The sequence below is a fragment of the Carcharodon carcharias genome, chromosome 4 (genome assembly GCF_017639515.1).
Source record: "Carcharodon carcharias isolate sCarCar2 chromosome 4, sCarCar2.pri, whole genome shotgun sequence".
Taxonomy (NCBI): domain Eukaryota; kingdom Metazoa; phylum Chordata; class Chondrichthyes; order Lamniformes; family Lamnidae; genus Carcharodon; species Carcharodon carcharias.
Genome location: NC_054470.1, coordinates 151,313,398 through 151,337,167, shown reverse-complemented (window position 1 = coordinate 151,337,167; position 23,770 = coordinate 151,313,398). Strand labels below are relative to the sequence as shown.

Sequence of the window (23,770 nt, the reverse complement as noted above, 5' to 3'; positions counted from 1 at the left end):
AATCAGGTGGTGATGCGGCTGTGCTGGGAAGGCCTGTTGCAGCTTCAAACTTTGCTGTGTTTCTGCTTGTTACACAGGCTCCTTACACCAAGCTGGAAACTCTGCTTCGCAGGCACTGGAACAAAAGTGGGGCTGATTGCAGTGTGTGTTAAAATGAGGTCACATTGGGAAATAGATTGAGAAGCACTCATGTAGAGAGTACAGATTAGGTAAGAACATGAGATAACCGCAGGTGTCTTCAGATGTATACTATGAATGCATTGGGATTAACAGGCATTAAAGAACATTTATAAAGGACACATTCCAATGTTCTTCTATAATCCAGAAAATTCTGAAATCCAGAAATGTCTTGGTCCCAAGGATTCCAGACTGGAGAGATTACAGTGTATATTGTTTTTGACTGCAAGCATTGTATAGCCTAGTATTAAATGGAAGCATACAGGGAGGCAACATGCGAGGGGAAGACTTACTTGGGGAAGCAGGCAGCAAGAAGATATGGAAAGGAAGTTAGAGAGGTTTACTACAGGAGAGTGTTTTGGCAAGGGAAGTGTGCTTTTAAAGAAAATAAGGCAAATTGGGTTGTACAGGAGAAGAGGCACTGGTGAGTGCCACAATGAGTACAGTGACAGACTCTTAGGTTGAAACAGTAGGTGGAATCGTCCCAGATTTGCATTGAGTGAAGTAGCGACCAGGTAAAAAGACATTTTACCCGCCTTATGTAATGGCAGCTTTTCGCACTGTATTGTCCCAAACCCATCACATTAATTATGCATTGCCGGGATACATGCCGTTTCAATGGTGGGCAGGCTCGAATTCGCCTGCCACGCCGTCACCTCGCCATTTCAACACCTCAGGCACCACATTTAAAGCCATGCTCAATGCTTCCAGCCCAGGACAGCAGCAATAGAGACATGGTCTTGAAAGGCAAGGCAACTGCAGCTCTCAAGCACCCTTTGGACGCTGTGGAGGCCTGCTGTGTAACCTCTAAACCCGCTCTGGCCGCACTCCAACTTGGAGGCAATGGCAGAGGTGATCAGTGCCAATGTTGCACTGAGGAGGTTGGCCATCCAATTCAGATAGAGGATGAATGATCTGATCCCTATAGCCAGGGTAAGGCAACCATCTCATCACTCTAAACTCACACACTCAAGCCCATCATACATTCACTGGCATCTCACTCACTGCCAGCTCTAGGGGCATCACCACCCATTCTCACACACACACCCTCACATCTCCATCTGGCCTCATCTCCTCTGGAGACTGTCTCCTCAGCCCTCAACATCTTGAAGCCACTTGCACAGATCAACATGTGCCCCCACACACACCCTGGGATACCCTCTTTCCCCAGTATAGCTCTCGTCCTGCAGCCTCTTCCCTTGCCTGAGGCCACTTCTCCCCCTTTCCCAAGCAAGACCTTGCCCTGCAGCCATTGAAAAGCCACCCACATATGACTGATCTGGTAGGTAGAGACCAGCCCGTGAACCCCCCCTAAAAGTGATGTGGTGCTGTCTGTGAAGCCTGGCACAGGCTGACTGTGGGTGCTGATGAAGCAAGGTAGGCAAACAAACTTTGAAGTCCCAAGTGAGTGAAATGCAACCCACTAAGTGCACGCCTTAGGCTGTTGTGAATCAAGTCAGCACATTTTGCTGATCCAGCAAGGGTGGGGGGAGGGTATGAGTCTGGCAGGCTGGCCTTATAATAATATGCTAATGTATTACAATGAGGTTCCCAATGTCCGATGGTGGGGAACACGGCCCGCCATCAGCAGACAGCACAGACCATCGCAAATGGGTTTCACAGCATCGTGAAGCCTATTTCTGGCCTTCTAGCCATATCATCTGTTCATGCCACTAAACATAAGAACATAAGAAATAAGAACAGGAGTAGACCATTCGGCCCCTCGATCCTGCTCTGCCATTCAATAAAATCATAGCTGATCTTCTTGTGTTTCGATTTCCACGTTCCCATCTAACCCTGATAACCTTTGATTCCCTTGCCTAACAAGAATCTATCACCTCTGCCATAAAAATCTTCAATGACCCCGCCTCCACCACCTTCTGAGGCAGAGAATTACAATGTTACACAACTCTCTGAGAGAAAAAAAAAATTATCCTCATCTCTGTCCTAAAAGGGCGACCCCTAATTTTAGAACATGCATGGAAAATCCCGGCCAGTGGAGGGACGCAAGCCCATTCAGGTGGGATGAAAGTCATTGGGATGGGTTGATGGGGGAGGGGCAGGTAGGTGGAGAGAAGGAATTCAAAAGGGAAGCAGTGAAAAGTAGAGCCAAGGAGCAAGACAGGCCAAGAGAATTTTTTAAGGGAATACGGCAAAAGGGGAAGGATGTTTAAAAGCCAGAGGCAACAGGGATAGAGGCAGAAAAGCTTGGGTCCAAGGTGTCAGCCATGACAGGTAACATTAAAGGCAGAAAAAACAGAGATTAAAACATTAGATAGTCAAACATTACATTGACTGAAGCTTGAATTCCATTGACATTGAGTTTAACATACCTGCGAAACAAGCTCTGAAATACAGCACAGGTGCCTGATAACTGCTGGAGTAGACAACATGGTACTCGTACCGAATTAATTCGGGTGTTGTGACCTGGGCTTCCTCAGTGTCATTGCTAACATTTTCCATATTAACCTAAAATAAAAATAAAGCATGCACAACTTTATACTTGGTCATTATTATTAAAATTCCCAGTTTTCAGGGTTAAAATGTCACTAACACAAAATTTTGCAATATTTACCTTACAAACACCAGAAAATTACATGAAAGAATTCACATTCTGACCAAAAGCTCCACTTAAGTCTATCAAGCTGCTTTTAAAAAATAACATAATTGTAGATGACAATTGGTTAAGAAATTGATGACCAAAATGTTGATGCTCATATTTTCTTTTGACAAGTTAATTATGCATCCACTCTTTTTACTTCCTTTGTATGACAGCAAAAACATGATCTTCAATGACCAAAAACACATGGAGCAGAATAATATGCAGTCGCAGGGGGGGAGGGGTTGGGGGCAGACCCCCAGAAACCACGGTGGTCTGGACCTGACATGTTCCACGCCAACCCAGCCCCACAGCAATAAAGCACTGTGGGGTTTATTAATGAGGGCTGAGCGGGTCATCCCTCTGGAGCTGTCAGGAAGGTGCCAGTGGCAGCTGCCAGGGCTGCAAGTAAGGTGTGGATCCCAAGGCCCCAGATCCCTGCAGCAGGTAGGTCCAGGGTCTCAACTTGGGAGGGTTAGGGAGTGGCGCCGTGGGGGTTAGAAGGCAGGCTTAAGGGAGGGAGCGGTTAGGAAGGAAGGTGATGTTCAGACTAAGGGCAGGCCCCAAAGTGCAACTCCACCACCCCACCCTTTCACCATTTCAGGTTAAAAATCGAGATTCATTCTCCCGCCCTGTTGCCCACGCCAAATGTGTTATGGCGTGGACAGCATATTATCAGGGTCAATAGACTTGATAACAAGCCTAATTGACCCTTACTTGTTGATTTAGATACGGCGGGCGAGCTGCCAATTTCGGCATCCAACTGCCCCCCATATTATGGAGGCGAGCTTGGGGGTGGTCAGGAAGGTAGTGAGAAGAGCGCCCACACCAGTTTAGGTGCACCCCCCTCCACAGGAAACACGCCCGCTGAGGGCACGTAAAATTCAACCCACTGAATTTGGTGAAACACCAAAATCTGAAAAGCCAAACACAAAAACCTAGAAAGCCTAACGATAGAAGTAAATGCTTTTCTTTTAAAAAGATACAGCAATTGTAGTTTAGTTACGGATAGGGTGGGAGATTTTGTTCCTCCTCTCAACTAACTTGGTAATATAGGGCTGAATCTTACCTATGTTGGGCGGGCTGGGTGGGAATGGGCACAGAGCCGATCATCACCCGCGATCGGCTGAGCTCTGCCATTTTACGTGGGCAGTCCAATTAAGGCCCACCCAGCATAATACATGGCCGGTAGCGCTCAGCTATGCGGGCGGGAGGAGGAGGGAAAGTCGGGACCTGCGCTCTTTCGCGCATGCGCGCAATAGGGAGCAGCAATTTCCCTGAGGCGGCTCCATGCCTCGGGGAGATTAAGTTGATAATGAAACTTCCCATAAATGACCTAAAAAATTATTTAAACATGTCCCCTCATGTGACAGTGTCACATGAGCAGGGACATGTTTGGTCATTGTGCAAAATGGCCTTAATGCGCGCCCGCCAATCGCAATATCAAAATGACACGCAAAGACGTCGGGATGTACGGCCAACGTCATCTCACGTCATTTTATGCGATGACGTGTCGGACCCATCCCCGCACGCCAATGGCAATATCCTGGCCATGGTCATGCCAAATATCCTCCACCTCTCTGGGGTGGAATTTTCTTTGGGGGCATAATTAGGAAAATACAGCCACAATTAGGCCCATTTTGTCTCTATCAATTCACCTTTAAATTTTCTGCCAATCAAATTAGCTAAAATTTAAAATGTAGCAGAATGAATCAGGGCCGGAGGAGAACATATAAACTGTACGAAAATTAAAATTTCAAGCCATCTAACATTCGTTCACGCACATTAGGAACAACATCTTTTGAACATGCAATCATGGAAACCTTGCAATTTTTAATATGGCTCACACTAAAGCCATGAAAATGTGTTCAAAGAAACAGAATAACAGAAACACAGAATTGTCACGGTTCAGAAGGAGGCCATTTGGCCCATCGTGTCTGCACTGGCTCTCTTGAGCACTTTAATTTAGTGCCAATCTCCTGCCTTTTTTCTGTTGCCCTGCACAATGTTTCTATTTAAATAATCATCCAATGTCTTCTTCAATGCCTCAATCGAACCTGCTTCCACCACACTTCCAGGCAGTGCATTCCAAACCCTAACTACTCGCTGTGTGAAAAAGTCTTTTCTCACCTCGCATTTGCTTCTTTTGCAAAGCACTTTAAAACTGTGCCCTCTGGTTCTCGATCCATTTACGATCAGGAACAGTTTCTCCCTTTCTACTCTGTTCAGACCCCTCATGATTTTGAAAACTTCTATCAAGTCTCCTCTTAACCTCCTCCTCTCCAAGGAAAACAGTCCCTACTTCTCCAATCTTTCCTCATAACTGAAGTGTCTCATCCCTGGGAGTATTCTCATAAACATCTTCTGCACTCTCTCCAATGTGTTCACATCCTTCCTATCGCGTGGCGCCCAGAACTGTACGCCAGCTGAGGTCTAACCAGTGTCTTGATAAAATGTTCATCAAAATCTCCCTGCTCTTATAGTCTATGCCCCTATTAATGAAGCCTAGAATATGAAACAGTTCTCTTTATCTGTCCTGCCACCTTTAATGACTTATGTCCATATACACCCAGGCCTCTCTGCTCCTGCACATCCTTTATTTTATACTGTCTCTCCTTGTTGGTTGTACCAAAGTGCATCACCTCACACTTCTCTGCATTGAACTTCATCTGCCACCTATCTGCCCACTTCACCATTGTGTCAATGTCCTTTTGAAGTTCCACACTGTCCTCCTCACAGTTTACAATCCTCCCAAGTTTTGTGTCATCCGCAAACTTTGGAACTGTCCCCTGCACACCAAGCTCTAAATCATTTATATATATTAGGAAAAGCAAGGGTCTCAAAACTGGCCCCTGGGGAACTCTACTACAAACCTTCTTCCAACCTGAAAAATACCCATTAACCATTACTGTTTCCTATCCCTCAGCCAATTTTGTATCCACACTGCTACTGTCCCTTTTATTCTATGACCTAAACTTTCCTCACAAGTCTGTTCTTTAGCACTGTATCGAGCACCTTTTGGAAGTCCATATACACCCAAATACACCACATTAATGACCATCAACCATCTCTGTTACCTCTTCAAAAGCTCCACGAAGTTAGTTAGCCATGATTTTCCTTTAACAAATCCATGCTGACTCTTCTGAATCAATCTACATTTTTCCATGTGACTATTAATTCTATCTCAAATAATTGTTTCCAGAAGTTCTCCCATCATCAAAGTTAAACTGACTGGTCTGTAATTGCAGGGCAGATCTTTACAACCTTTTTTGAACAAGGGCATATTGTTTGCAATTCTCCAGTCCTCCGGCACCTCCCCCCGAATCCAGGGGACATCGAAAGATTATTGCCAGTGCCTCTACAATTTCCACTCTCACTTCCTTCAATATTCTTGGGAAATATAGTGCAGGTCTTAGTGAGGTTTAAATAAAAAGAACCATTGTCTCTAACTTATCAGACTGTCCGACATCCAGTACTGCATGAGCAGAAATTTCCTCCAAATATACGGGGAAAACCAAGGTCATTGCTTTCAATTCATGCCACAAACTCCATTCTCCTAGCCACTAACTTCATCCCTCTCCCTAGCTACTGTCTGAACACCTCCAATGTTAACTGCCCCACCATTGGTGGCCATGCCGCGAGAGCTCTAAACTCTGAAATTCCTTCCTTAAACCTCCCACCTCTCTCCTTGAAGATGCTCCTTAAAACCCATCTCTTTGAGAAAGATTTTTGTCACCTGTCCTAATTTTTCCTTCTGGGGCTTGTCAAACTTTATTTGATAATTTTCCTGTGAAGTGACTTGGGACGTTTTTCCACATGAAAATTGCATTCAAGTTGCTGTTAAAAGAATTCACAGTAAAACACTAGAGAAATGACATTGTTTCATGCTGGGACTAAAAACCTGGACTTAAGTTTACATCCAATTTGAACCAGCGGAATTGCAGATTATTCGTTCATAGGGCTCTTTAGCCTGAGCTGGAACCATTACACTAAGTCAGGATGTATTCAGTCATAAGGATTAATAGTTAGACATAAAAGAAATATTTAAGAAATTTGGGCATAGCATTAAGTATATATTGCACCCAAGTTTGCTTGATCTTTTGTCCTGGGTACTTGATTTACATGCTGCTTATGTAGGTCTCTGTGCTCAAACACACAGGAAATTCCATCCCCTATTCTTTTTTGAAATGCAGTGTTGATTTTAGCTTTGTCCATTTCATTTTAGTAACATGACTAAAGCTGCTTCAATGATAGATATATAAATATACACAATCCAATGGTATCGGTAAGCACTTCTTATATTTAAACAGTAAAGCAAAACTGAAAGACAAAGGGTAGATTCACTGCACTCAGAAATTTGGCGTGTTTGGCTGCATTTTTCTGCAGTCCCCCTCATTACAGGATAATCTTACAGTAGCACAGCAACAGAAATATACAATGGCCTGAGTACAATCATTATCACCTCCTGCTCGGCCTCTATGTCCATATACCCCAAGTTTGGGTTCACTTTCCTTACTGCTGCCACACACTGTGGCATTGGTTTCAGTGAGCTATCCACAAACATTCCCAGATCCTTCTCCCCTATTGTGTCCTATAGCCTGTAGCAACAGAATAATTAAGTGGGATTCAAGCATGATAACTGGTGTGGTTTAACCAACAGCAGACTTTCAAGCGCTGTACGCAGGAATGTTAACAGCTGCCTGTCTGCAGTGGCAAAAACCTGGTAACCATTAGTAACTGGCTGGTTCAACTCAGTAGCAAGATGTGACCGAATCAGTATACCAATTTATAAACTTAAAACCAAACATCTGCTTCTATTCCTATTTGGGTATGAAAGAGCAATTTCAATGCAACTTTCCGTAACCATTTTCACATACCATTTTTTTTATTCATTCATGGGATGTGGGTGTCGCTGACTAGACCAGCATTTATTGCCCATCCCTAACTGCCCTTGTTCATTTTTTTTAAAGAGTCAACTACATTGCTGTGGATCTGGAATCACATGTAGGCCAGACCGGGTAAAGACTGCAGATTTCCTTCCCTAAGGATATTAGTGAACCTGGTGGGTTTTTACAACAATCAGCAATGGTTTCATGGTCATTATTAGCCTTTCAATTCCAGATTTTTATTGAATTCAAATTTCACCATCTGCCGTGGTGGGATTCAAACCCGGGTCCCCAGAGAATTACCCTGGGTCTCTGGAATACCAGTCCAGTGACAATGCCACTACACCTCCCCCCACAAAGGGCAAATCTAGCCAGCTGCTATGTTCCCAACTTGGGCCCTCCCCAAATCCCATAATTACTTAAATAATTGGAGCTGGCACCTGTGACAATGGGCTCAACACAATGCCCAGTCTACACAGGCAGCAGAATCATTTTGTGGTGCCCATGGGGTCATAGAAGTTATTCTGACAGGCAATAACAGGGCACTTGATTTATACTATCCCTCATTATAAGTAGGTCCCTGTTAAATCCTCAGGGATTGATTATCATTTATCTTTTGATCTTGAGGGTTCAATCTCAGCCCATTATGGCACCCACACTTACACGTAGCACTAGGTGCCGCAGCGTCAATCATGGATGTACCTGGCAGCATTCTCTGGGTAATCTTCTCACCTCAACTCTGGAATTCCGATGTTTGGGCCAAGTCTGTATAGAGATCTGGAGCTGAGCAAGGCTGGTAGAACCTGAGTTGTCATTGATGGGCAAATTATTGGTGAATAGTTGCCACTTGATAGCCTAGCTGGCCCTTCGATCACTTTGTTAATGATTGGGAGTATGCTGATGGGGTGATTAGCTAGACTGGATTTGTCCTTTGTGAACAGGACATACCTGAGCAATTTTTCACACTTTTGCTAGGTAAATGCTAGCGTTGGATCTGCACAGCCTGCCTAAAGGTACGGCTAGTTCTGGGTCATAGGTTTTCAAACCAGGATTTTTTTTTTTGCAGTTTTTGATATTGTCAGGCCCAGTAAAGACATGTCATATTCCTAACTTTTAAGATGCAAACTTTATTTGATGTGGACTCTTTGAAATGCACCCTCTCTTTTAAAAAAAAGGACAAAATACTGCGGGAAAGATGGCTGCCAAGGGTCAGCTGACCTGGTTTGTGTTTACAAGAACTAACTCATGTCTCTGGAAAGTTATTAAAATGCAAATGTCATTGGGTAGAATCCCCCTATCCACCCCCAGTTTTGAAAAGGTATTCTGGATGTGAAATCAATTGTGAATTTACGGCTCCTATTGTCTGAGCATTTACAGAAACTCAAATATAATGGTGCCCCAGACACAGTGTCTTTAACACAAAACTTAACAAAAGGTGTTGAAAAACCAGTTTATTGTAAGCAGCTGTGAACAGCCACCATTCATTCCCCAATTGTGTAGCATTGCTTTCTAACTTCAAATTGTTTGTTTGAATAACATAAGCCTATAAGTGGCCATATGATCGAAACTGACTTCAGATATCACATCTTAAAATCCTAAGGACCATCCAGGGACAGCTTAGTCAAGGACACAAGAAGGACCATCCTCCAGCAAGAAGACAGAACCTTGCCTAACAACCAATCAACCAAAGCAGCGAGAAGGGGGCTTATTTGTTCCCACCTAAAAAACAATATATCTCTTTACCCAAGTCTCCACAGGCACTTGGTCCACTTGGCCGCAGCATCAGAGCCAGCAATACTTCCTCCTTAGTTGGACGGAGAACATGCTAGTCAACAGAGTTCCCCTGAACACATTTCAGAAATTTCCTCCTTTCCCTTTAAAATTATCCCAATTGTCATTTAGTTAATTAAAGTCCCCCAACATCTACACTCGATAGTTCTTGCACATCTCTGTGATTTTGCTGTTCCTCTCCTTCTTCCTCCCTATTTGAAAGCCTAGAGAATAATCTCCAGCAGTATAATCAAGCCCTTTTTGCTTCTCAATTCTAAACAAATTGATTTTGTCCTTACCCCCTCAAAGACATCCTCTCTTTCCAACATTACAATGTCTTCCCTAATCGCTACTGTTACCCCATCTCTTTTTTTCACACCGCTATCTTTTCTGATCACTTTGCGTCCATGAAAGCACTAGTTCTCACCATTTTAAAACTACATTTCTGTATTGCTACAACATTATATTCCCACGAGCTACTTGTACTTGGAGCTCACCAGACTTATTCACCACACTTTGCATTTGCCACCATGCATTCTAAACCTGCCTTTGTATTCCTCGAAACCCTTCTCAGCCTGCTCCTACCTAATAATGTGCTACTTCCTTTTCTAAAAATATCCAACACTCTCACTTGTTTATGCACATTATTCCTCTTCTCTATTTCCATATGTTGGTCCCTAACTCCTGACAATTTAGTTTAAACCATCCCCAATTACACTAGTGAACCTCCCCATGATAACATTGGTCCCAGCCCTGCTGAGGTGCATCATGTCCATTTTGAATAGGTGCCTCTTGCCCCAGAGCTGGTCCTTATGTTCCAAGAATCTGAAGCCCCCTTCCTATGAACAGCCACCATTCGTTCCCCCATTGTGTAGCATTGCCATCTAACTTCAATTCATTTGTTTGAACAACATAAGCATATAAGTGGCCATATGATCGAATCTGACTTCAGGTATCACATTTTATAATCTCAAGGACCAGCCAGGGACAGTTCAGTCTTGAGACCAATGGGCACCATCCTCCAGCAAGAAGACAGAACCGTGCCTAACAACCAATCAACCAAAGCAGTGAAGGGGGGCTAATTTGTTCCCACCTAAAAAAAATACATCTCTTTGCCCAAGTCTCCATGCCTTAAGCTACACATCGATGCTTGCTATTTCTAGTCTCACTGGCAAACGGAATGGGGAGTAATCCAGAGATTAATGCCTTTGAGGTCCTACTTTCTAATTTCTTGTCTAACTCCTGAAAGTCTGACCTTGGGACCTCAATTCCTGCACTCTTTATGTCATTGGTATTGGCATGTACCACAACTTCTGTCTCACTCCTTTCCCTCTGTAGAATATTCTGCACCCTTACCATGATATCCTTTACCATAGCAACAGGGAGACATTCAATAAGGTGCCATATAAAAGGTTACACAAGATAAGAGCACATGGTGTTGGGGGTAATATATTAGCATGGTTGGGGATTGACTAAAAGGAAATGTTTTCAGGTTTGCAAACTGTAACTTGTGGAGTGCCACAGGGATCACTGCTGGTGTCTCAATGATTTACCATCCATATTAATGACCTGGATGGAGGCACTGACTATATTGTAGCCAAATTCATTGACGATACAAAGAAATGTAGGAAATCAAGGAGAGCATAAAGGGCTGAATAACATGCCACGTTTCTGTGGATAGGAATTGGGTGGATTTCTGACTCCTACCTCCACCATCGCTGCACACCATATAAAACAGCAATTAGCCAATTGATGGCTTCAGGGCATGTTTTAAGCCGGCGATATCAGAGGATTTAAGTTTGCCTACCCAATTCAAAGAGGAGGGCAGGATGTCCGGTGGCCGTAATTGTTGGCCGTGATCTGGAAGGAGATCACGGCTACTCATCTAAAGAGCCACCTGGCATGAGGCAGTGTCAAGTGACCCTACAAATGTGTAAAGGTAAAAGCCACAAGGAAATGTTTCTTTTCAGAAAGATTATCAGGCATTCTTTGAGGTGAGTTATTATTCTGTAAGTGTGCTAAATTCTGCAGATGCTTCAAGTTGACTGTTGCCAGTGAACACAGATGGCATTAAATCTGATCATGCACATGATGTTAAGATATTAATATTGAGCAGCTGCTTAGTTGCAGCATGTTTTCCTCCATAGAGGGCCAAGACAAGGGAATGAGAGGAGAGGCAGGGAAGAAAGGCCAGATGATGAATCTCTCCACAGCCTCCTCCAGACTGTGTCCACCAGCCTGGATGAAGGTGGCCACGGAGGTCAGCAACATGGAGTATGTGCCTCAAAAGCGGAGGCAATGCAGGAAAAGGCTGAATGACCTCTCGAGATCAGCAAGGGTGAGTAAGTCTATTATTATGCAAGAAAGTTACAGGGAAAGCTGGAAAATGCTTGAGCTTTGTGAATACCTCAAGAGGTCAAGGCAGCATTATACACCAAAGTCAAAGTTTGTGGCCCTGATGCCTCTGTGGAGATGTTATTCTTGGGGGGGAGGGGTGGGGAAGTGGGTGGTGGAAGGGAAGGCCTTAGATTTGAGGAAGGTACACAGCATCTTAGCTGCAAAACGTTGTACAGATCATGCATTCCTCTCTTACCTTAGAGGAGTGCTAAAATTAAGTTACCGGAAAGTGATCATCATTGCAATGTTGCACTTCATTTCAGGAGAAGCGGGCCCACAATGCCTGGGAGAGAAACAGGACTGGAGGTGGCGTACCCGAGCTGTAACCCTCACATCAGTGGAGGAGGAGGACCCGATCCATAGGCAGAGGCGAGATTGCAAGGGGCTGAAACCAGATCTGGGACACAGAGGGAGAGAGGGCTAGGGGGAGAGGGACTGAAGCCTGGCCTGATTGCAATGAATACTACATGTGTAGCTTATGCATTTAAAGACAGGGAAACTTCCTGGTAGAAACATTGAAAGCTTGCTACAAGTGTGTTTTAATGGTTGCAAGGTGTCACATCTCATAATCCACATTCTGCTAATGGCGTTGAGCATTGCGACCTTGCATACCCAATGAAGGTTCTGAAGGCCAATTAACGCTCTTTTTTTTGTGTGCTCTGTGCAGGTGAACCTACTTCTGCTGGCCCCACCAGCCCTATGGGGCCGATACTAGCCTTCGAAGAGGAAGCGGAAATGTTGGAGGGTGCAGCATCACATCCTTTCCCTCAACCAAGCACCGGAGCAGATACTGGCACGTTGGCAGGAGTTAGGACTTCAGGACAAGGACAAGCACAATCTGGTATGGGGTGATGAGTGTCAGTGAGGTGGCAGATACCGGATGTGCAGTGCAAAGTGCATGGAGATTTGCTGGATTTAACAGATAGGTTGCAGGCTCCAACCCGGACTGCAGAGGTGTCCATCCATGCCATGTGCACTGCGATGAACCACTCTTTGGAGCACCAGGATGCCTCCATGGACAGACTGGCAACTGTCCTGGAGGGTCAAACCCACTGCATTGCTGATGCTCTTCTGGGTATGCGCTCTGACCTTCACAGCATTGCTCCGGCTCTAAGCTGAGGAGCCCATATGCTTTTAGCAGGAAGGACCAATCAGTCCTTGTGAGGAAGGACGAGCAGCTGCTGCCGCCATCTGGAAGCACCTCTCAGGGTACGTCTGATGGGGATAGCCTCTCTTCCACCCATCTGCCATTGGCACAGTCCTTCTCGATTGCCACGGTGGTAGAAGCTACTCCTGCAACTCAGCAGGAGTCTTCTAACCTCAAGGATCTCAAGGCTTCAGCTGCACAAAGGATGCACTCCAAAGTCATCCAGGGCAAGGGAACAAGCAGATCAGCAGCTTCTGTCCAGCACAGCAGCAAGTGAGGGGTGAGTATTGCGCCGGTGCAAACTGAAAAGAATTAAGAAAACTCCACACTGGTCACAAAGCCAGTCACATGGGTGTGTTTTGTAAATGTGATCATCAGATGGGCCATTGCCAATATGTAAATAAATCTTCAATTTACTATCCCTCATGCAGAGGTTCATTTTATCCATAAGCCCTCTAGGAATTTAATTGGAAAAATATTCCTGACTTGCCAATAGTGAACATTGGATACGATACAACAATGCCTAAGGAATCAAGATGGTGATTGTGCTGCCAGGACGTTCTCAGTGAGCTCACATTCTAGATGGAACATTGAGACACAGGCAATACACACATCTCTGAGGCTAAGAATCCCTGATCTATTGGAACCTCTGGCTTATCAAGGCTCCCTTTACGTACGGCCATCCATGTGCTCATGTTCAGGGCCTTGCACCTCTCCATTAGCGTGTTCCCTCACCTCTTCTTCACCCTTATCATCAGAGGAATGCCCGCTATCTGGCATCTCCTCTTACTTCAGGACCTCCCCTTGCTGAATGGCGAGGATATTCAGAGTGCCGCACACGATGACTATCAGTGAAACTCTGGATAGCACGCACTGCAACGCTCCTTCTGATCTATCCAGGCATTGGAACCTCATCTTTAGCCGCCCAACTGCCTGCTGGTTCCATGGCTGTCGTTATGGCTCCTCTCCGCATCTGTTGTACAGGCGCTCACCAGCATCATGAGCCATCTCTTCACCCAGAAGCCAAGCATCCAGGGCATCAGATCCACTGAACATGTTTGGCACCTGGGAGTTCTGGAGAATGTACGAGCTGTGGCTGCTGGCCGGATACCTTCCACGTACCTGCATAATTCATCGATTGTGGTCAAAGACCAATTGGATGTTTAAGGAGTGATAACCCTTCTTGTTAATGAATGTATAGGGCTGGCCTGCTGGAGTCTTTAGGGTGACGTGAGCACACTCTATTGCCCCTGGCAAAAGCCTCTGGCTCTTTCCAGTTGACTGTGGCCATCCACTGAAAATGCTATGTACTGACTTGCCCTCTGGAACATTGCATCTGTAAAGATCTTAATGCAGTGATGTGCAGCCGAATGCATTATGTCACTGAGCCTGAAAGGATCCAGTGACAAAGAAACAGCGCACAGGCATTGGGTGACCACCAACGCAGTTAGAAGCTATCTCTCCTGCCAGTATCTCAGAGAGAGAGGTCACTGTGGCTCTGGAAAGCCCGACTCTTCTCTGGCACTGTGCCTCTGACATCTGAAGGTAGCTTATATACTCTGCCTATAAATACTCGATTAGCAGCATAAGTCCTAGTGGCACCTCTGTTGCTGCAACATTATGCCAGCATCAGCTTCTTGCGCCGGCGCAGGTCTGTCATCCTCATGCACTACCCATGCATCCTGAACCTCACCATGTGCCCTTCTTCCTCTGCTTCTCAATCTCCTCCTCCTCACTGGAGGCTGTGTCTCCCGTGGAGACCACTATTCCCATATTTTCACTATCAAGAAGGCAGAAGTACAATTAGGGTCTAAATTCACCTTTCTGCAGGAAAGGTTACATCTCAAAAACAGCAAATGTATCCCCTGGAAACGCAGCTTTCAATATCAAATACTGGCAGCACTCACATCACCCCGAGCTGCTGAGGTCACACTAAGGGCCCAGTTGGTGACTTTTAAGCCACCCTTACAATCTTTGTGAAAAAAAATGAGATTCCCACCTGCTATGATTCACACTCTCTAAGTGTTTTATTGCTCCCAGTACATATTATTTCCAGTCTATTGGGACATTAACAAGCTTAATTAATCAATTTAATTGAAATTGAATAAGGTTGGGGGTTCCCAATTTCTAGGCCCACCCACCTATCATATCGCATTCAGGCATGGTGACATAGCAACAAAATGTCATCACACATGATAATACATAAGTGTGGGCATGGTACAGGACCATTTTTGCCACATATTATTCTTCCCAAAGAGCCTGCAAGGGGGTACCGATTGGTTAAGTAAAGTATAAGTGGGAAAATGTGAGATTGTTCACTTTGGCAAGAAGAACAGCAAAGTAGAATGTTATTTAAATGAAGAAAGTCTACAGAATGCTGTGAAATCTGGGTGTCCCAGTACATGAATCAAAAAATGGTAGCATGCAGGTACAGCAGTAATTAGAAAGGCAAATGTAATATTGACCTTTATTGCAAGCGGTATGGAGTACACAATTAGAGAACTCTTGCTACAGCTGCACAAGATATTGGTAAGACCACACCCAGAGAGCTGCATACAGTTTTGGTCACCTTACTTAAGGAGGGATGTACTTTCATTGCAACCATTTCAAAGAAAGTTCATTAGGTTGATTCCTGGGATGAAGAGGTTGTCTTATGAGGAAACGTTGAGCAGGTTGGTCCTATCCTCATTGGAGTTTAGAAGAATGAGAGATGATCTTATTGAAACGCATAAGATTCTGAGGGGGCTTTACAGAGTAGATGCTAAGAGGATGTTTCTCCTAGTGGGGGAATTTGAACTGGGGGCACAGTTTAAAAATAAGTGGTCTCCCATTTAAGACAGAGATGAGAAGACATTTCATATTTGAGGGTTGTTACTCTTTGGAATTCTCTTCCCCAGAGAGCAATGGAAGCCAAGTTAGACAGATTTCTGATCTGCAAGGGAGGCAAGAAATGGAGGCCAGCACAGAAGTAGAGTTAACGCCACAATCAGATCAACCATGATCGTATTGAATGACAGAGCAGGCTTGTGGGGCCGAATGGCCTACTCCTTTCTTGTGATATTATCTTACACCATGTGGGGCTCAAGATGGCTGTTATAGAAAAGCCTGTCTGTGCCCCTAACTATGGAATCTCCTTTAAAGACTGCCTTTCTACACTTTGCTGTTCCCTCCTATGCAGTCCCTTGTTCATTCATGCCATGAACTAGCCTGCACTCCTTCGAGGTGTCGGAAGTCCGAGCGGTCTCCAATACTGAGTACCAGTTTCGGGGTGGTATACACCCCAAACTCTTCTGTACCTTCTGCTTCTTCCGACTCTCCTGGATGGCCATCGATCTACTATCCTGAACTTTCTCTGACTGTGGCCACCGCCTGGAACGTATGATCCAGGAAACTCCCTGCCTTCCTAATGTTCTGCATCTACTCCAGCAAGAAATCCTGAGCATAAGCTCAAGCAGCTGGAGACACTTTCTACATAACCAGTCCCACAAGACATATGAAATGTCTTGAAGTTTCCACATAGTACAGGAATTATAAGCAACAGGTCTCAGCTGCCCATCCATGAGCTAAAAAAAATCTAATCTGCTTTTAGAATCTAGTTAGTTCCTTGTTTAAACTATTAATTTTAGTGAATGTCTCTGGATCTCAGCTCTCAGGTCTCACTGCCTCCTGCTCCCCATCTCAGATCACTCCTTGATTTTATTTTTAAATACCATAACAGCACCTCTTTCCTCACTGTACAAAATACCCTCGGTCACCAAATTCCCTGAGCCTACTACTCCGTGGAACGTGAACTCTAAGCTACAGAAAAATTTCCCCATTTATCTTTTAAAATGACCAAAAATCCCCCACTATGGTTATACTTTACACTGTCCCCTAAGTGGACACTTTATGTTCTTAGAACCAATCCAAAGCTTTTCTCCATTCCCAACAGCCTGCTTCCTTTTACCTTTCCCAGCTGAGTTACTTCCAATCACAGAACTGACTTTCACTGTGGGGGTTAACACTAGAGGTCCCTTCCATTTAGCTCAAGCTAGGCAAACCTTCCAGCCTCCTTTAAATCCTCACAAACTCAACCTCTTCAATCTGACCATGAGGTCCCACCCGCATCCTGCATGATCCATAGGGTCAGCATTTTTTCTACTCTAGCTGCAGGATTAGCTGCCTCTATCTCCTGCTGTCTGCCTTTCAGATGGCTGTAGACTGCCTTGTGTCTGAGTGATACAAGAATATCTTAGAAACTCCTCAACCAGTTACGACAACAGACTTTTTCCCAGTAAAAGCCCCATCTCCATGGCAATGTGAATCACTTAGGTACTTATTTCCAGATAATAAACTATCTTCTAGGCCTCCCCCGCAAACTTAATTCTATCTTGGAAGTAAATAGGTTAATTTAAGGGGAGGTGGTGGCATAGTGGTATTGTCACTGGACTAAAATTCCAGAGACTCAGGGTAATGCTCTGGGGACCTGGGTTCAAATCCCACCATAGCAGATGGCAAAATTTGAATTCAATGAAAATTCAACAAAAATCTGGAATTAAAAGTCTGATGATAACCACAAAACCATTACAGATTGTCATAAAAGCTTATGTTCACTAATGTCCTTACCTAGTCTGGCCTACATGTGACTCCAGATCTTAACTCTTAAATGTCCTCTGAACAAGGGCAATTGGGGATGGGCCTAACCAGCAAAAATAAAAAAAAGTTTAAAGTATAACCATTTATAAAGCCTGACATTCCTAACACTGAGATTTAGAGACTAAGGCCCAGACTTTAATGTCTCCAACCACATCTGAATGGAGGCAAGGGATTTTAAAATGCTGGACTATCCTGATATTCCTGCCCCCTTTTCCAGTGTCCCCAATTTGTACCATGCGCAATGGGGCATGATAAGGGTAGTGAACCCGCACACTACAATCCCAATCTGGCCAGCTGTATTAAAGAGGTAAACATCATCTAGCACAACTGCCCCCTCAATTTTCATAGGCAGAATTTTCAGATCGGCAGGTGGCTGCTATCGGCAGGCCTGGGAGGGGGTGGGGAACAGACTGCCAACCGCGATCGACCCCCGACCTCAATTTCATGCTGGTTGGCCAATTAATGGCCAGCCCAGCGTGAAAGGCACGCTGAAAGGCTCGGCGCTGCTGCGGTAGGAGAGGGAGGTGGGCAAGTGCCTCAGGGAGCTGACAAATTTAAAATCAATAAAAACAGAATTTAAAATCAGATAAAAATGTCCACGTGTCAGAATGAGACACCTCAACGTACAGATGATGAAAACTTTTCAAATCATTTAAATCTTTTTTTTAAATTAATCACGGAAATCTCATCCTGCCCTTGGATGAGGTTTCCTCAAAAATGTAAAGGCCACCTGGCCAATTTGCCCGCCTGCCAACTGTTACGTTGAACGGGCAGTGAAAAATCGCCGCCAATTGCTACTTTAATGGCCTTAACGGGCCTCTTAATTGTCGCTGGGCACACTGTCAACTCCTGCACGTGCCCACTGACCAAAATATTGCACGCTATTTCATGCTCAAACGTGTCGGGTGCGCACCCGCATGCCGAGCGGAAATTTCTACCCATGGAGTGAAGCTAACTTTTCCATGATTCATGGATCTCAGCGGTGTCTCGAACCATAATCTGAATTTGGGAACCTTTTGGAAGGTACATTGAAAAGGTCTTATCAATGCCCCCCCCATGTCAACTTATGCTCAACACTGATCCCCATGGCTCCTCATAGCCCCAGTGCCAACTCATGGGCCTTTACATCCTCATTCGCTCTGTATACACCATGTATAGAACCAATGAACCCTATAGCAACAATGGGATTTGTGAAACTGTTTATAAAAAAACACCCATTCATAATTCCTTGAAAAAAAAAACTGATGTACCTACAACCCCATAAAAGTGGCAAACAGACTATTAAAGCATCAATAACAGAAGCACGTATAATGCGGTTTGGCTGAGAGCCCAGGCCCATAAAAAAATTGAGTCTGGAGGTTGTATGCACAGCTGGACAGAACTGTTGACTTTGCTTGATTGACATCTTTATGTGGTTATAATAAGTTGTTCTTTCTGAGACCTCTTTTGTCAAAATCTCAATGTTTATTTGCAAAAATCTAAGAAGTTTGAAGTGCTCAAAGCTTCTGTAATTGATATGTTAATGGTCTATTTGACTGACAGTTTTATAGGGTTGTAGGAACACCAGATGTTTTTCAAAGAATCATGAATGGCTGCTTTCTTTCTAAGCAGTTTCACACTTGACAATGTTATTACAGGGTTCATTGGTTCTGTGTATACTGGGTGCATGGGCATGGAAAGGCCATGAGTTGGCATGAGGGCATGGAGGTAACATGCGAGCGGTGGGGCAGGGGCGAACGATGGAGATTGACGAGTGTGGACCTAAAACCTAACCAACCGAAGTAGCTTTCAAATCAGACTGCCTTGGCACTCAGCTGCCTCTTTGGCCACCTTCAATCTACTTCTGGGGGCGGCAGGCCTGACCCTATCCAGCACCCACTTCCTCCTAGCCTCCAAATGAGAACTGGGTCTGACAGGGCACTTCCTATCGAGGCAGGTTCAGTGAGTTGAAAAATTTCCCCCCAACTCGAGCTACCTGTCTCAAAGTCAAAAATCCAGCATTAACAATCAACCCACAGTCAGCACAACTGCTCTTACCATCGTCTCAGGTGTGGACATCTAACACCTCCTTCCCAGTAAGACAATCTTTAACAACCAAGCCACCCAGGCTTGTTGTCAGGCAGAATTCAGAGGTCACATGACCCCTTCAGTCCTCCATTTTACCTTAAAGAGACAGTACCGAAATGTAACAATCTTATATACTTTGCATTTGCAACAAGTCCAACATTTTTACTCCACTTGAACCTCCTCTCATCTTTCCTCATCTAAATTTATTATGGTAATCCTCTATTCCATTCTCCATCATATGCTTGTCCAGCTTCCCCACAACTACAAGTTAAGGTTAAAGTGAAGTTAAGTGCTAAATGCAAAGCTTAACTAAATTTTAGGAAACTGTCAACCCTAAAATTCTACCACTTATCAAATTCCCTGAGTTTACTCTGTAGAAGCGGACTCAATAACCAAAATCTGCCAGTCAGTGTGGACGCTGTGCTCATTGAGGCTGCTTGCAAAGGTTTCTATGATCTGGCCATTTTACAATTTTTCAACTGTATCTTCTGACCCCAGCTGTAGGATCAAAGGGTCAGCGTAACAATCCACGAGATCATCATCGGGCGCAAGAACAGACAAGAGAAGGAATGACAATCCCCCTTTTCATGACAGTAGCTTCCATATTCAGGTAAGTTTTTGAATGCCCAAGTCTTTCACTAAGTGACTGAGTGAGTGAATGGGTAGGTGGGTGAATGGGTAGGTGGGTAGTCAGGTCAGGGAGGTAGTCAGGCCAAGGATAGGCAGGTCGTTTGTGGTGCTCAGTTGAGTTACACTGGCTAACCACTTGAGTTAGATCAGGTATTAAATTGGGTAAAACCAGGGGACATAATCTCAGGATAGGGGGTAGGCCATTTAAGACTGAGATGAGGAGAAATGTCTTCATTCAAAGGGTGGTGAATCTTTGGAATTCTCTACCTTAGATGGTTGTGGAAGTTCAATCATTGAGCATGTTCAAGACAGAAATCGATAGATTTCTGGAGACTAAGGACATCAAGGGATATAGAAATAGTTTTGGAAAGTGGCATTCAGGTAGATGATCAATCATGATCTAATCGAATGGTGGTGCAGGCTCGACAGCCTATTCCCTTGTTCCTATGTAATATTTCCTGGTTAGGTAGGCCCATGCATCTGGCCCAAGTCTGCACCCTGAGCTCAGGATCGGAGACATTCGCAGATGGTCCCAAGAAACGGAAACTGGCCCATCAGAAGTTTAAAGTTCCCAGGCAATTTCAGTGTATGTCTGTGCGTCAGGATTTCTGCAGGGTCCTGATGCACAGGTCCCAATTTTTGTCCCACTTCTGACAATCTAGCAACCAGAAGATTTGGGCTTTTGTTACTTACAGAAACCTTAAGCTCTGTTCAATAAAATAACAAACCTGGCATGCGCCTATTAACTTTGTGCAGTTGCCAAGTGGTAGTAAGCATCTAGTTTTGTTTGCACCTTGTTTCATATATGTGAAATTTATTACACATTAACAAAACTTAAAATAAATTACAACTGAAACTCACAAGCCTCAGTGACTGAGTATTAATATCATCTTTCTTACTTAACTGTTAATATTTACACAAGGCTTGTGCAGATAGATATTAGTTTGAAGCTTTCACTGTTGGCAGCCTTTAATTCTCAGGGTTTTTCCCACTGACACTTCATTTTAATTGAAAGGCAAATTCATTACAAATTCATCAATCATTAAGTGGCTACAGGTCACCAAATTAAATATTGACACCTCTCAAAATATTAACACACAGTAAACCTCATGTTGCACTGTTTGATTCGGAAACCACCTGCTCAGCCACAATTGACTATGATAAAAATCAACTTTATTATTTGGGGAAATCACCACCAACAAACTATTCGCCCACAAAAGAAACTAAGTGGGAATGAAAACAACTATTATTATTGAGCATATTAATATTGATGTAATATTGTTAATTCCTTACAAATGAGAAATTTGTTGTCCGCAATTATTGTACCTCAATTATAATGTAGAATATGGACTGGTAGAAAGTGTTCAAGGGCACCATTTTGTGTGAGATATAACTTGCTAATAGTGGAGGGGACTTCCTGATCCAGGTATGGATAGGTTTTGAAACTGGTGGTGATGCAACTGGTGATGAAAAACATGAAAAAGGAAGTATCCAAGGGAATTCTTGCCTAACAAATAGGCTGGTGATCTTTGAGAAATGCTTTACCTTGTTACATTGGAACAGGCATACAAAAACATAACTGTTGGCCCAACTGGCCTATGTTGGTGTTTATATTCCATATAATCCCCCTTCCACTCACCTTTTGACACCCTGCCTTGGTACCTCTCTATTTCATTCACCATAAGGTGTGCATCAAGCTTCCTCTTAAATGCATCAGCTGGTAGTGGCTCCACTGGCCGACAGGGGGCGGCTCCGCTGGCCGACTGGGGGCGGCTCCGCTGGCCGACTGGGGACGGCTCAACTGGCCGAGTGGGAGCGGCTCAACTGGCCGACGGCGGGCGGCTCAACCGGGAAGCAGGTCAAATGGACCAGTTCCAATACCTGTTTAAAAGTAGACCTGTTAATAACTGATTATTGCTGACATTAGATGTGATTCCGCAATTGGGCAACATTTGCTAAATAATCCTCAGGTATGTTAAGAATTACACTGACAACCAATTTAAGATTGTCAGTCAGGCTCACAGTGTGACGTGTGTGTGTACTGGAAGCTACATATACTAATACACAGGCCCTCTTCTTTGTAGGCAGAAAGAGCATATACAGACATTGCGCCTGTTTCAGCTAACCAAAATAAGTGACAACCATTCGTTGACTCATTCCTCAGGGCAATGCCTTGACCAATCAGGGTCAAGCTGCCTGGTTTAAACTTTAACAATGCTTGGCAGTTAACTGATGGCAAAGCCTCTACCAATCAGAGTCCACTTGGCAACCAATCAGCACCCTCTTCTCATATAGTATACATTGCTATTTTCCCCTTATATTGGTATTCTTGCAAAGTATAGTGATGAGTGCAAGACAAAAAGCTTTGACTTGTCTCTTTTCTCAGCAGTACTCAAGTTCTGTACTACTAAACGACCACGTGATAACTGATATTTCCTTCTGGGGTATGTTTCAACTACTTCTGCCGGTGAGTTCCATATTCTCACCGCTCTCTACAAAAACAAATATTCCAAAATTATTTTTTTGACTTTTTAGGCTTTACCTTGTATGTCTACATTATCAAGTGGAAACAGTTTCTCCACAATCACCTTTTTGAACTGCTCATACTTTTAAAGATCCCTATCAGGTTTTCTCTTTGCCTTCACTTTTCCATAGAAGAGCCCAACCTGCTCAATCTTTCCTGATGTTAGCAGAATTGAGAAATGCATCTATCTTATGTATATTTTTCTACGCTCATTCTATCCTTTTCGAAGTTTGGAAACCAGAACTGTACATAGCACTCAAGGGTCTACATAAATTTAACATCTCCACTGTTTTATATATTACATTTCTTTAGAAATAAACTCAGCCATTTGTCCACCCTCTTTATGCCTTCATCAGCTTGTATTTCTGCTTACAGTGATTTACGTGCCTATGTTTCTACAGCACTTGGCTCCCCTTTATTCTTGCTACCAAAATGAACACCTCACAGCTAGCTATATTGAATTCTATTTGCATATTCTGCAAGCCTGTTTGTCTATGCCCTTCATAATATTCACTGTATCCTCAATTTGGTATCAACTGCAAATCTCCAATTTCTGAGTTCAAATTGTACATCTATGTACTGACACCTGTTGGAGCACAGATCCCTGTGGGATACTATTTTCCACTTTCTGCCAGGTTGAGAAACGGAGCTGCCTCAGGGAGATTGAAGCAATTGTTAAAAAAAATAAAAACAATGAAAATTTAATGAAACATGACTCCTCATGTGACTGTGTCACATGAGATGGGACGTTTTTTATTTTTCATAGAAATTCTTTATTTAAGCTGTAAAAGCTTTAGGAAACCTCATCCCACTCGTGGATGTGGTTTCCTAAAAAAAAACGTAAGGTTGGATGGGCAGCGTAAAGTTGAACTTAATTACTTCATTAATGGCCTTAATAGGCCTTTTAAATATTGGCGGGCATGCAGCTGACACCGGTA

General features: G+C 44.0%; 1 protein-coding gene across 7 annotated transcripts in view; it reads right to left on the bottom strand.

Annotated features, from left to right (window-relative positions):
* The window catches only part of atg10 (ATG10 autophagy related 10 homolog (S. cerevisiae)), a 294,562-nt gene that overhangs the window by 91,118 nt on the left and 179,674 nt on the right, over positions 1–23,770 (bottom strand). For all 7 annotated transcript variants that reach the window (XR_005942884.1, XM_041186996.1, XM_041186998.1 and 4 more), the window contains one exon: positions 2,511–2,646. Coding sequence is in view for 6 of the 7 variants with exons in the window: in XM_041186996.1 (XP_041042930.1) it covers positions 2,511–2,646 (136 nt within the window). In the remaining variant the exon portion in view is untranslated. The remainder of the gene's footprint in view (positions 1–2,510; positions 2,647–23,770) is intronic.